This window comes from Lissotriton helveticus, chromosome 5_1 (genome assembly GCF_964261635.1).
Source record: "Lissotriton helveticus chromosome 5_1, aLisHel1.1, whole genome shotgun sequence".
NCBI lineage: Eukaryota > Metazoa > Chordata > Amphibia > Caudata > Salamandridae > Lissotriton > Lissotriton helveticus.
In genome coordinates, this window is record NC_136065.1 from 1842054291 (window position 1) to 1842069622 (window position 15332).

General features: G+C 41.3%; 1 protein-coding gene across 4 annotated transcripts in view; it reads left to right on the top strand.

The window, feature by feature from the left end:
* The window catches only part of SLC35B1 (solute carrier family 35 member B1), a 252538-nt gene that overhangs the window by 190168 nt on the left and 47038 nt on the right, over positions 1-15332 (top strand). For all 4 annotated transcript variants that reach the window (XM_078645262.1, XM_078645263.1, XM_078645264.1 and 1 more), the window contains 3 exons: positions 448-478; positions 5441-5598; positions 5955-6081. In XM_078645262.1, the coding sequence (XP_078501388.1) occupies positions 448-478; positions 5441-5598; positions 5955-6081 (316 nt within the window). The remainder of the gene's footprint in view (positions 1-447; positions 479-5440; positions 5599-5954; positions 6082-15332) is intronic.

Genomic DNA, 15332 nt, shown 5'->3' on the forward strand with positions numbered 1-15332 from the left:
ATTCTGAGATCATAATCTAGGTATTGCAATCCTTACAGCATTTGATAAATGAATACAAATCAACACTATCTTTCCTCATTTCAACAATTTTCAGGATCACCCTGAAAGGATTTGCCCCCATTCTCAAATCCAGATCAGTAACCTTAATTCAAATACTTGTTCTTGGGGCCAGGTTGTTCTACTGAATCTGGAAAAGGGCTAAGATTAGCGGAATTTTGATTCTCAATAAAAACAGATGCCCTTTATTTAAATGCCAGTTATGGCCACCCTTCTGTCTGAGGGTTATTTGCAGGATCCTCTTATGTTATGTCAGTTGGAAGTTGAGTGTTATTGATAAATGTAAGCTGTTCGTTTGTGATGTTGGGTAAAGTATACAGCCAGTGCCTCTTTTTTCTTTGATTGTGCTGCTGAGACTGTGCTCTTTTAAATTATTATTTTGTTTTGCAGGTTCTGGGGAAGTCCTGTAAACCAATTCCAGGTAGGAAGTTTTTTCCATTTGTTCACAAGAGGGTAAAATACTGATGCACAGTAGCCTTTCTCTTTGTATCCTTTGTGTAGGCTTTACCGTACATGCACATACAAACTCTTTTCACACATTAAATGAAGCATGAACACACGCTCATTCCATACTGCCCTTTCTCTTCACCACCAGGCAAGGGAGCTCAAAGCATCTTTATGGTTACTAAGCGCTACATAAATCAGAATATAAAACAATCTAACAACCATTATTAAAACAACTAATTTTAGAAACAAAAACTGGCTCTGGTGGGCAGTCAGAGTGAGTAGAACACAGTCAGCTGGCCTCTCATGGTGCAGCATGCTTAAGTAGACTTGGTTGTCAATTTTACTCTGTCCTTGAGATTTAGATAAATTAGGTTCTGCAGGCAACCAGCTTACCAGACCTATTCAAACCACAAGCTCAAGAATACATGCTGCTCTCTTCCAATCAGATTCAACAAAGCAGCTTTTCTATGGAAGTGCTAGGCCATTTACAAACACACCCTAGTTGCTTTACTCCCAAGCATTGACAGAACTAAGCATGTTCCACCAACACACAACGCTACAGACCGGTTTTGCTATCAATGATCGATTCCTTTGCAAATGTTTTAGGGTGACCCCCAGAAAAGAGAAACAACGATAGTATATGCTGGTGTACACACAAACACATCATAATACTCAGTTACCTTATTACATGAATGTAGTGGTGGGGACTTGTTGCATGGTCAAGCTCGAGGAGAATGTTCAGTAGTGACGTGAATGCACTACAGGATAGGACATAAGACCTCTTAGGTGTGTTGGAAGTAAGTGAAACCATGATGCCTGGTTTCCAGCAAGTTTCTCACATACTGGATCAGCGCCGGCTCTTTTCAAACATCCGTTTATGGCACATTTGCTAAAACCCCGAGTTCCAACTGTTTCCAGAGGACAGACAGCAGGGGTTCATGTAATTGAATTCATGATTCTAAAGTCCTGAGGAAGTAGCATTTTCACTGCCGCACCAGACCCTCATCCAAAATTATAAGCAATCTTGAGTTTCACTTCCAGAGATTGCAATAGAAAGAGAAAAAAGATTAAAGGGCTGATGAGTCATTAAGTATGAACAAAGAAAAAACCACTAAGTAGCCTCCATTCAGTCATTCCCAGACTCTTTACACAGAAAAACAAAATGTAGGTGCAGTGCAATGCGTCTGTGTTTTAAGACTGCAATGTAATTCGATTATATTGGATTACCAGCTTTATATTTCGGACTTCAAAACATGAGGCACAGGGTCAAGGCTGATTTGCATATAGCTAGGTCTGAACTGGGGTGGCGAAGTGAGCTAAAGAACGATGATGGATTCAACCCAGATCTGTGACTGGGGGTGATTGTCTGAAAAGTTTCAGTGGTCCATCCATCATCTCCTTGTGTTTGCTTTGTTCGCGCTAAGTTGGCAGGGTATGCCCAAACTTGGGTCCCTTGCTCACTTTGCCACTGGATTCAAGCTAGCCTGGCTGATGAGGGGTGTTACCCCGAAACCGGTCCCAGGATGCTTGTTTCCGGGCCAGGGAAAATCTGGTTTGGCAGTTCGGGCTGGACTATTCCCATTAGGAACAGGGTCAAGACTGATTTACATATAGATGGGTCTGAACTGAGGGGGCAAAGTGAGCTAAAGAACGATGATGGATTCAACCCATATCTGTGACTGGGAGTGAGTGTCTGAAACGTTTCAGCGCTCCTTCCATCATCTCCTTGAGTTTGCTTTAAACAAAGAAAAAACCACTAAGTAGCCTCTGTTCAGTCATTCCCAGACTCTTTACACAGAAAAACAAAATGTAGGTGCATTCACAGCAGTACAGCAGGTCAATGCTTTAAGACTGCATTGTAATTCGATCATATTGGATTACCAGCTTTATAAGTCAGACTTCAAATCCTAAGATCTTCTACACTCTTCTGTAGATTTGGCTGGGCCATAAACCATCTTGATCAGTGGTGTAAATGATGATGTGATCCAAGCAGTCAACTATGTAGTTTGTTTACATCAAGATATTTAGGACCTTGTAGGGGCATTCTCGTTCAGCCTGCACCTCACTGGCTCTAACAAGAGCACTGCGTGTTTCTCTTCCAGCAGGTTCACAATGACATTCTGGTGTTTCAGGCATACTATTAATATTGAGATGACTTTATGGTTCTAATATAGCAATATGAATTTTCACGAGCGTTATGAAACATGTGACCTATGGCTATACGTAAGACTGTTCTAAGTGCTATACTTTACACGTTTTTTGAGTCAGTTTGGTTCCGGATATTGCCTAATTGAGCACCAAGAAGTGAAGCTATCGACTTTCCTGTGGCACTTTGTTGATTCTGTTGCAAGCAAAGGAGAATTTGGTCCCTCGCCTTTTTTCTTGCATTACAAAAGTGTCTCAGCATATTTTTGAAGGACACTTTGAGTCCTTAAGTTGATAAGATTGATGGTATTAGGTAAGCTAATAGGTAACCTGGTTGCATGCTACAAGCTTGGCATAAGATGAAAATTAGTGGCAGATTCTTTTTTTTTTTTTTTTTTTTTTTTAATTACTAATAATAATGGCCTCTCTGTAAAGTTTGCCACAGCCATTGGAAAATCACCCCTCCTCTCAGTGGTTGTGAAGACTATGCAGGGCACCTTAAATGGGCATTCAGACGTATCAGTTCTAGGGCTCGACAAATCCACTCACCTGCTCGCATTTGCGAGGTAGAATTAATGAGGATGAGCTATTTTTAGGTCCTACTTGCCAGAAAGGGCGAGTAGGAAGACAAACTAACTTTTGTCCTCTGTCTTTGTAAACGGAGCAAATGTGACAAGATAACAAGATTTAAAGGCATTTTTATTGCTTACAAAGCAAATGAGCAATAAAAATGCCTTTAAATCTTGTCATCTTGTGACATTTGCTCCGCTTTCAGAGACGGAGGTCAAGTAGGTTGCAGTTAGGTCGAGGAGATTTTTCAAGGTACTAGACCTGCAGGACTAGTACAATTTTCTGGATTTTTCGAGCCCCGAGTTCACTTGATGAAGTCTTCTTTGCACCTCGATGTCTAAGATATTACATTGGGTTTACTCCCTTAGGGCTGCTGGGATGCCTTGGCTACTGGTTAATCTAGGGTTTTTGTGGTGTCCTTCAGTTGTGCCTATGCTACTTTTCCCAACATCAGAGTAACTCCTTTTCTCACAGGGCAGGTCAATTCCTCCTCTCTAAACAAGTGACTGGAGCAAGGCTTTTTTCAAGAGTCCCGTATTTTCTTTAGCCTGAGTCAAAGAAGTGCAGGACCTCGTTTGGTCTGGTTACTGATAATGTAAGTTTTGGACTTGAGCACAGTTCACTCTGGATTTCCAAACAATGTACGAGTCAGCTGAGCCCAGGTGTCCAGTACATAAGCCTCATCGGAGACACGGTATACCTGAGCCAGCCAAAGTCTAATTTTCATTTTCCTCTCTGATCAGAGCAGAGTACAAGGTCAAACTGGTCAAGATGTAGAGGGGGATTGCTCTCAGACCGAGCCCAAAGGATGGCCTGTGTTTCTAGATGACCACCAATAGGAGAGGAAGAGGAGGGATGAATTTCATCAAAGCAGTAGAAACTTACTCTGTTAATAGGAGAAAGAATGCCATACCCTTCCCTTTTTTCAAATAGAGAAACTGTCAGGGACAGGGTCCTGATCTTCGGGGGAAAGCAAGTACCCATTTCTACCCAGGGCAAAGGCAGCATGATCTTGTGTATCCAGACAAATGATGTCCCAGTGGGCGCAATTTTTTGCCCACTTTAACATCTATGCATTACTTTAAAATGTGTTCTGGACCTGCTAATGATCCGACTGATCATTAAAGTGTACAAAAACAGAAAAGTCCTGTTACGATTGAATATTGGCAATTTTATATAAAGTTCTATATAAGTATCATGTCTGGGCCTTTGAGAATCCTAAAACGTGGGCATATGGCTGGTATTTTTCTTTAGGAAAGGTGGCAATCCTAGTTGCACATAAAGGCAGGCAAGAGACCTCGTTTATGCAGGGGTGGTTCCCCTGTAATGGCCGAGGAGCGTCACCCCTCTGCACAGAGCCAGCAGATGATCAATAAAATGATAATAACACAATGTTATTATCACTTTATTTTTCGCTGTCCCAAGTCACGTAATTAGTATAGTGCGGGGCCAGGCAAGACCGGGAGATGGCGGAGAAGTAGTGTGCACTTCTAAATGCGCATATCTGTTTGGCTGGCCGTCTTAGGCCGGCCAGACACACATGCGCACTTATGCTTCTCCAACCAAGCTCTGTTCGACAGCCGGGTTGGAGAAACAACACAGTCTTCCAGGCACTGTCTGAGCGGCAAACGAGGCCGCTCAGAGCAATCCTGGTGCTGCAGTGTCTGGATTCGGTGGGGAGCCTGTGCTTTGAGGCACATCCATTTCCAAGGAGCAATGAGGCAGCCGGCAGTGTCCGGAGGAGTGGAGTGGTAGATATGTTTTTAAAAATATTACCCACCCCCATCCCCCCGCCCTACCACTTAATGTAGGCGGTGGCTGCCACTACATTTATAGTGAACTGGATGAACCTTTAGCGTAGGGAGTTAGTAGGCTGCTCACAGTTTAATGTGTTCCTCAACTAGACTCGTGCTGCCAGCTGTTATCTGGCTGGGATAAAAGAGTGTTAGCCACCCTCACCTACGCTGGGATTCACTTTGGGCGATCCTGTCATTTTACAAACAGTCCAGCCAAAATTGTGGAGCCCCTTAAGTCTATTGACAGATTGTCAAATTCACCGGAGGAGAGGCATTGGGTGAGTCAGGCGAATAGTTTACAGGGCAGGGGGGCTGTTCAGATGCGTTTTGTCTAGAAAAAAATCACAAGTGTTCTTGCAACAATACTCTGTACTGTTCTTTCCACTCAGCAGTCATCGTCCTCTCTGTCTTTTTTTTTTACATAGTGATGCTGCTGGGGGTTACTCTTTTGAAGAAGCGGTACCCGTTGGCTAAGTATTTGTGCGTGCTTTTGATAGTCTCTGGTGTGGCACTCTTCATGTATAGACCAAAAAACGGGAACACTGAGGACAACCATGTCTTTGGCTACGGGGAGCTCCTCCTGGTGAGTATCACAGTCCACTGTTATCCTCTTCCCATGATACATTTTTAACTACGACTCACAGTGTGTTGTTTACTCCCTATTATGCCTAGGTGAATCATTGACACTGTGTGCTCTGTAATTCCCATTGTGGGTATGCAACACCTGATAGTGTCCTAGTAAGACCGTGCCAGTACCACAATTTGCTAGGTATAACTTACTGCAGTGGGCTTTGTCACTTCTGCTCGTTTAGACTTTGTTTATTGGAAATGGTGTCTATCTGTGTCATGAGGTGGGATTATGTTTGGGTTTTTGATGTTGAATGAAATGGGCTGTTTTGTGATACCTGTTGCTGATACTGACACCTTTCCTCCATACAGCTGCTTTCACTCACCCTGGACGGTTTGACAGGGGTGTCGCAAGATCATATGCGGGCGCATTATCAAACTGGATCCAACCAAATGATGCTGAATATTAATGTCTGGTCTACTCTGATACTGGGAGCAGGTAATGATCCACCCTCCTCCATGTACTTGTTCTCCCACAGATCAAGATGTGCCTCCATTCACCTAAAGCAAATACAAGCCTTTTATTTTGGAGGGCACAGCCTACTGGAGTTCAATGGCCCCAACTAAGCAAAATTGCATAGCTTGCAGAATTTATTTGCAGGGTTCCAGTACTGTGATTAATTCAAATAATGAGATTTTACTTTCTGAATGCAGTTGTCCTCATAATCAAGATGTAACAAACTGGACACGTAAGCAGTAGTGCTGCTCCTCTCAATGAGCAATATAGTAGGTAGCAGAAATCAAAAAACCTAGTCTCAGGAATCTTGGGGTCAGCTGAGGTAGCCCAGAAACAAGCTGTGAACAGTCTTGTGACCAATAGACTGGGTAACTTGCTGAACAAGCAGCTTTTGCATATGGAGGGATATAATAAAATCAAACTATTCAAACACAAGCAGGGTCCAAGAAGCAGATGTTAAGAACTATCCAGAAACATGTTGCCCTGAGAATCTTTGGACAGTACCAAAAGGTTAAAGGATTAAAGGAAGCCTCTAGTCTGAAAAATACTTTTTGGGCAGCATGTTGAGGCCCTACAGTCAAGAACCATTGAGAAAGCTCTGCGGACTAGGGCATACCCTGTTTCCTACAATTGTGCCCTTGAATTTGCGCTAGAATAGAGACAAACTAGGGCATGTATCTAGCGGGTGTAGACCGTGACCACACCTTCACATGTGGATATAAGGAAGGCATTTGAGACCTGCTTATGCGTATGTTCTGGTGTGGTCGATGTGGCCTATAAAGTTCTGATGCAGTTCTCTTTCAGCACTATTTTACTAAAATGGTACTTGCTTTCAAGGACCATGGGACGTCCTCAGCCCTGACCCTGGTGCCAGTCTGTGAACCATGTGCACAAACCTACAATGTTCAGGTTGCTCTCATGGATCTCTGTTGGGGTGGTCTGAAATGATGCTATAGTTGGTAAGCATGACCGGTTTCCTAAGTATATGTTTTGAAAACATGATCTTTTATAACTTCCAATAGTGATGCACTACAAATGCCAAACAAAGCATAAGATAAATGTAATCATAGAGCCGCTTACTAACAAAAAACAGATTATCCAAAATTAACTTGTCTGTTTTAATACATTGCTTCTATTATATAAAAAAAAAGACGTTAACCATTCATTCTCCAACATTGGTTCTTTCATAGACTTGCTCAATTCAATCATTTCCTGTCATCTAGGTGGGAGTCTCCTGGTAACTTTATAATAGTAGTTTGAGGGACTGCCTCCCAAAATGCCTCAGAACATTGCCGCTTTCAGTAGCATGTTCACCTAATTAGAAAATACCTGAATTTCAGCCAATGGGGTGACTGTGCCCTTAGCCTTGCTCATTCTAGAAGCCATTTCACCTCAGATTTGTGCCAGCTGTCAAGTGAGAAGGGATTCCCTGAACTTTGCTATCACCTCAAACACCAATGTTGTCATTTTACCCCAGAAAAAGCATTCTTTGCTTTTATTGATAGAGAAACCTGCACACTGTCAACGATGAACCTTTTAATACACTTGTTGACGGAAGATTCCAGATGCCAAAGAGACAAAGCAGCTTACTGAACTATGTCTTAAAGAAACTTTGCCTAGCAAACTACTGTTCCATCCTCCTGCTAATCTATAAAAGGATGCAGAGAATGACAGGCATCCTGACGACCCCTATGCATATAGCCTGAGGCAGTAAAAAATAACGTTTTGTGGCACGAAGGAAGGGCAGAGATATGTCCCACAGCAAGAACCAGAATCTTACCACCCTCTACCAGAACAGGAATGGACGGGAAGAGCATGCATTCTCTGATCATCGCTATGACCAATGTTCCCTCTAATTGTTTTCCTATGTGGGCGGCAGTGTAAGGTCTCGGTGCGCTGCAGCCAAGGTTATGTGCACCAGGAACCAGACAATGCGTGTGGGTGCAGCGTCTAAAGAAAGGGGCGTGGCCAACATTAAAGTGAAAGTGCCTATGGAGGGCTTTTTCACAAAGTGTAATAAAAATAAATACAGAAAGAAAGCTTTTGTAGCGCAGCTGCTAAAGTGAAAGCGGTCGTGCTGTGAATTATATAAGCGCAGCTGCACAAGTGAAAGCATACTTCAATGGTAAATTAAATAAATAAGCACAGCCGCTGTAGTTAAAGTGGACTGTGCTGGAAATGAAAAAATATGAGTAAATGGCATGATATAAAAGGTGGTGGCCTGCTGCGACGTCGTGGGTGGAATAGGAAAGATCATTAAAGACAACAGTGCTCACCCACTAGGTAAAGCAGATCGTGTTAGAACACAAGTAAAAAGTCCAGTCGTTATGGGAGGATACAAATGCAGACAAGGCGGTACCAAGAAGGGACTACTAAGCCTATTCACAAGTGAAAAGCAATAATTTCGAAAGGACAGAAGCCAATTAAAAAGATGGGTAGGAAATGGGCAGAGTTTCTATGCCATTCCTCGATACAGCATCCCTCGCAGAACTGCACTACGCTGCCTAGGCTCGAACTAAAATCAAACAGGCGCTTGGCCTAAAATGATACAGCTTTGTGTGAAGAAAATGGGCACACGCGCCAGTTGAGCCCCCAGGGCACTGTATCTAATATGATCCCGTAGGGGCGGGTCCTTTTAAAGGGCGGAGGAGTGTCGCCCCAACTGCCGCGACTCTTCCCCCACCCTCTAGACCATACCATTGTTACTACTTTATAATTATCACAGGCAGTCAGGCGTGCTGGTCTAGCCGTGAGTGTTGGGAGTTTCAGAGTGGGGCTGATGGCAGCGGCAGGATCAGGGTGATTTGTTTAAGCTGGCTGCCCAGCTTTAGAGCATTGGGGCTAGATCAGACCGCCTCAGAGCAGCATTAAAGAACAAAAGCAATGGTTTAACTATGGATAACAGCGGACCTTCTCCTACAGCAGAGGGAAGCTATCGAGTCCAGATCCCTAATGTGAAAGAGCTACTTCCTGTAATAACTGTACAGTTTACATTTCTCGAAGTAGAGGAACTGACTTACCTTGTTGAAGTCCAAAATGGAGACAGAAACCTTTTTCACCAACATTAAAACAATGGCAGTGATATATGACAGCCCCCTTTCTGGGGTAAAGCTTGGAATAAATACTAATAAAAGGAGGAGCCTCTCTGCCTCTTGCAGAAGCCTGGAGTGGTGTTGGAGTAAAAAAATAGAGTAAGCATCCACAAGTCATCACTCAGTATCTGGGTAAGTTTGTTATGGTGGATGGGTGTCGGAGAACTATTTGGTAGTTCAGGATCTCTCCAGCGGGAGAGATCCTGAACCATCATGCGCTGCAATTAACAGAAATATTTTCACCATGGCCCACAATCAGCCCCCAGCCGTGCTCCATTATGAAAACAAATGCAGCAAGAACAGGAGCTTCTTGTGCTGAATGACACAACTTCCCCACTATGAGCTACTCCTGGCACCCCCTGCCGTCTTCCGCATATCCGACCTTCCCTCTCTCCCTTTCCCCATGATTTGCCTGATGACCACTACATTTATAGCCCTGCTTTAACAGATGTAATGCCCCTTCTGCAGGTCAAACTGCAATATATTCCCTTTTTAATGGTAATATACTTGGATGCGAGGATCCCCGGTCCCTCACTTACAAATATCATGTACTACGAGCTCTCACACTGTTACATTGTTGTTCCCACGCTCCCTTTTTCCTCTATCCCTCTCCTACACATTTTCCCTATCCTTAACTCTTCCTGGCTGTCAATGAACCAGAAGCACAAATGGTTGCTCACTACGCAGCATATATCTGATAAATCAAGTTATGTATGACGTGATACTCCATCCTGTGTGCACCACCATAATGTGTATTTTATTGCTCCTAGTCATTCATGTTGTCCTACATTGCTAATAAAAACATATTTTAAAAAGTAAATAAATAATGGGATGATTTCCCGGGAGGTGCATTGGGTGGGGAGCATTGGGATAAAAATATAAACAAAATGTCTTCATGTCAAACATGTTCAACAAAGGCAAGCCAATATTCAGTATCTCTGAGCAGTTCATTGTAAAACACTCTTTATGGGGTGGGAATGATAAAACTAGAGAATGTTGTGTCATATAATGGAGTGTAAATGATCTCCAAGTTTGAAAGAAGCAGACATGTATATTTCAATATTTGGAACAATGTGAATTACAAATTTTAATAGTGCAAGACACTTATTTGAAATGGTCAAAGGGCTAAACACTAATAAATAAAGGGAGTTGGTTACATCATTATGAAGGTGCAGATCACATGGGCATTTCAAAAGGAGATGCCTTAATCCTAAAACATAATTTGGTGATAATGCTTATTAGTCAGATAATAGATTCCACAGGAAGGTGGATAATGTGTAATCTGAAAAGAAATCATGTAAATTTCACATGCGCTGGTCTTAAAGGCCCAAATGTTGGTGGTATGGCACATTAAACACTCTTGCACTAACTTCTTTGGAGTTCCCTACGCCATATTGATTCGGGGGAGGGGTTTCCTTAATAGACTCCTTAACAAGGCGTTTGATAGGTCATCAAAGCAGAGTTTGATAAATATTCTGAAAGTCAGCAACACATTATAGAATATTTTGCAGGAGTTTGGTTTATGAGATATTTGATATAGGAAGATGGAATCCCAGAATTGCTACACATTCCAAAGTAAGAAATATGGCCATTACTCTAGATTAGTTTACCATTAATTATACAATATTGTAGTGTATAAAGTGAAAGATATTTGACATATACCAGTGCGTTTCTCAGATCACTCATCAGTAATATTGTCCTTTGCCCTTCCTTAGCAGGCAGCGTAGGTGGACCTTAAATCATACTTTGTTATTAGACCCAGAACTCATTCAAGTGTTACGGAATGCCATGCGTACTTTCAATTCAATGCAGGGACATATTTGTTTTGGATGGTTATTCGAAGAGTGATGTGCAGATAATCAGCAACTATATTTTAAAATTGAGCAAAATGAAGAGAGCACCCAAGAGCAGGAAATACGTCAACTCAGGATATAACTAGAAAGAAAATTCCAAAAGTGCTGCAAATACTCATAATCAAAAGTTAGGCAGGAGACATTAATTCAGGGCCATGATAGAGAAAAAGGTCGAGCACTTTAGGAGGCCAACAAAATCAAGCTTTTTGAATATATGGAAAAAAGTGGAGCTCTTTTAGCACAGACAATGAGGACAGATATAGCCAGAAATCTGAATTCGTGGTTGATGATATAAGCAACGTATCAAATAAAACAGAGGATCTGGAAGCATGCCTACCTAAGATGTTCAGTTCTCTTCATACAGAAACTAATCTACCTGACATATCTAATATAAAAACATGTCTGAAGAGCAGACATCTTCGTTTCTCTCAGAAGAGCAAAAAATAAGCCCTATCAGAAGAGATCACTGAGAAGAAAATCTCTCACCAAATAAAAAAAAGCTTAGAATGGGAAAGCAGCTTTAATAGATGGCAGGCATCCCGATAAAACTTTATAAGAAGTTCGATAACATTGCAAGCTCCCTTGTGGAAGGAAATGTTTAATTAAATCTCCTGAACCAACTCAAAAATTCCTCCCTCCTGGAAAGAAGATACAATAGTCCTGATCCTAAAACCTAACAAATACCGAAAAGAGATGATTCATACAAACTCGTATCATTATTGAACTTGAACCGAAATGTATACATGCCGATAAAGAGTTGATTTCGAACAGACAGATTTGTGACCTAACACAACTACTTATTGGCTACATATATCTGGCAACCACATGCATGAACATACTGGCAATAGTTTTAATAGATATGGCGAAGTCATTTGACAGAATAAATTGGATATATCTTTGGGAGATGATACCAGCTTTTGGGATAAGCCCCAGTTTAATAAACATTACTAAAAAAAAAACATTGTGAGCCGCCCTCTATTTCGACAAGAATCTAAAAAAGAGAATCAATATTACTAGAGTGACGAGGTAGGGATGTTCACTTTCCCAGTTACTTTTGTTAATGTATAGTGAGCCTCTGCCTATCAGAACTCACAATTAGGTTATCCCTTTGTATCCCAAGGTTTATTTTTAGAGAAATTAACCTCTGGGCAGATGATATTATGTTCTAAACTGACGTTCGTAACGCAACAATTGTGCACATTGAAGAGATGGAGGTTTTGGGGCGTTATCAAGATACCAGAGCAACAATACTAAAACTGAGATAATGTGCTGTACATTAACATATATTGAAAAGGAAATCCGATCTAAGACTAGATAGCTAGGAGTCCTTATCAGGCAAAAATTTGAGAATATAACAAAGATAAATATGAGCAAAGTAACAAGAGATTGATAGCCTATTTAATGAAAAGCGTAATATACCCCTAACAAAATACAGCTAGATCAACAGATAAATATATTGACAAAACTAACTTACCTATTCAACACAATACCACTTACATTCACAAAAGATCATATCTCCAATATCCATGGGTGAATAGGTAGCTTCATTTGATCTTCCAAATGACCTAGGCTTTTCAAGGAAGAAACTCAGGATGAAGCTGGAGAAAGACAGGCTAGCACTGGCAGAAATCCCATTCTATTCTTACTCTTTCCAGTATGAAAACTAAACTGTAGAATGTTAACCATAACAACTGTATTTGGGGGAACTTATATAGCTCCATGGTGAGAGGAACAGGGACAGAGCTTCCTTCATAAATTTGAAGACTAAAATGTTTCAAAAAGTCTGTGTAAAGGCCCTTTAAGCCAGTATAAGATTATACTTTATATGTACGTATAAAAAAAGCCACATGCAAAAGAAATTCTTTTTGAAGAGTTCAGCCGTGTCAGCACCTGTTTTACACTGAGAAAAGCAGGAATAGGAGCGCACCATCATGCGCTGCAATTGACAGAAATGTTTTCACAACGGCCCATAATCAGCCCCCAGCCGTGTTCCATTAACAAAAAAAATGCATCAAGTTCAAAAACACGAGGTGTAAAGCACATATCATGCTTTTGTACTTGCTGCATTTAATTCCTTATTAGAGTGTGGCTGCGAGCTGATAGTGAGCATTTATGAAAGTATTCCTGTTAATCGCAGTACCATCATGCGCTGCAATTAACACAGATTTTCACAATGGCCCACAATCCGCCCCCAGCCCGCTCCATTATGAAAACAAATGCCGCAAGTATAGGAGCTTCTTGTGCTGAATGCGAGCACAGCACACAGGATCAAAACACAGTGTTATCCCGGTGCACTCACGTTTCTGAATGGTATCAGATTTGTTTTTAGGGTGGTGCTCAAAGTCGTCGCACGTAGTCTACACGTGCCTTCGAATATCAAAGAATATTGAGGGTAGAACACACTATCCTCTGGGCTGAGCACTCATTAACAAAGAAAACTAGTTTCTACTCCAATTTCTTCAAGTTCATCAAATTTATTTGCGTGATTCAAATTTGTGACGATGATTATATATTCATGAGTCAAAATCCAAAATAAACATAATCCAATGTTTATATCATCATTATCAGATTTTCATGGAAACTTCCATTCACCCAATGCATTTCGGGTCCATAACACAAATGACCCTTCGTCAGGGGTCTGAAAATTAAGCGCAAACAGGACCAAATTAGTCACTCGCAAAATACATGGCATTATATCACAGTGTCATTTCAAACATTACGCATTAAGCTTTAAACGCGACTTCTAAGAAATCGTCTCGCTGCTCTGTTGCGCATTAACCTCAAACGCTACCAGAAGCCTGGTTCTCTCACTTACGAGCAACAGGACGCGATGGCGTCTTCCCGCCTGAGATTCAAAATCCGTCTGTGTAAACGGAAGTCTGAGTCGCTAGGTATCAAATCACGTGATCGGGCCCGCAGCCAATGACGGCACAGTGCCGCCGATCACGTGATCTGAGCAAACAAACGTGGACAGAGGGGTTGATTTTATTCAAGCGTTTCATTGATGATATCTTTTTGATATGGCATGGGACCAAAGAATCTCTTGAGTCGAACATTTTGGAACTTAACACCTGTAATGAGAGGATCAAGTTTACTCACACCATTTCCAATGAAACCATCTCATTTTTGGATGTCCAAATCATTTTGAAAAGCAATATCATCAGCACTCAAGTTTTTCACAAACCTACAGATAAAAATGCAAGCCTATTATTTACGAGTTTTCATCCAGATTTCCTAAAAAAACATTTACCGACTTCCCAGTACATTAGACTGAAAAGAATCAATTCTGATGAACAAGCATCAAAGATCGAAATACAGAAACAGACAGAGAAGTACAAGTTGAGAGGATACCCCACAGAAATTCTAGAAAAAGCATCAACCAAAGTGGAGAAAATGAAGAGAAGTGATTTATTGGTCACCAAGAGCAAACAACAACAACGGAAAACTATTTGTGTGTTAAAATTTTCTTCGGACTCTCGTAAAATTCAAAAAATATTGAATAAACATTGGCATTTGATACAAACTGAACCAGATCTAAACATGCTATTTGACAAGAAAATCACGTTTGCTTTTCAAAGGTCTAGAAACCTGAAAGAAGTGTTGAACAGTCCGACGAAACCTAAAACGATTTGGAAGGGCATGTTGAAATGTTTGAACTGCATTCATTGCAATAATGTTATGACAGGGTGTACCATTAATCATCCAACAAAAGGTTACCCGATAAACTTGCATCACTCGAGCACATGTGACACAGCCAATTGTATATATCTCATTAAATGTCCATGTGGCAAAATTTACATTGGACAAACAGAACGAAAGATTAAGGTTCGCATTACAGAGCACAAAAGTAATATCAGATTGAGCAATGTAAAGTCTGTGTTGGCAAGACATTGGAAAGAAATGGGTCACCAAATCTCCCAATTAAAATTCATGGTGATCGAGAGAATCCTGCAACGCCCTGACATGGATCCCATGAAGCAGAGATTAAGGGCAGAATTCTATTGGATGAAAAAGTTGAACTCAACCCAGCCCACCGGGCTTAATGATCGAATTGAACACGCATGTTTTCTATGAACTATAGCATTGACTTTTGATATTTTCTGATTCCCTGAATTTATGATTTCGTAATTGTTTTATTTTATTTAAGAGCAATCTGTTTAGCAGTTGTTTCACAACAACACACATGGTGTTAAAGCTATGACATTCAAACTGCATTATGTTTTGTAAAAACGGAGTAGGTCTCTCACGTGATCGGCGGCACTGTGCCGTCATTGGCTGCGGGCCCGAT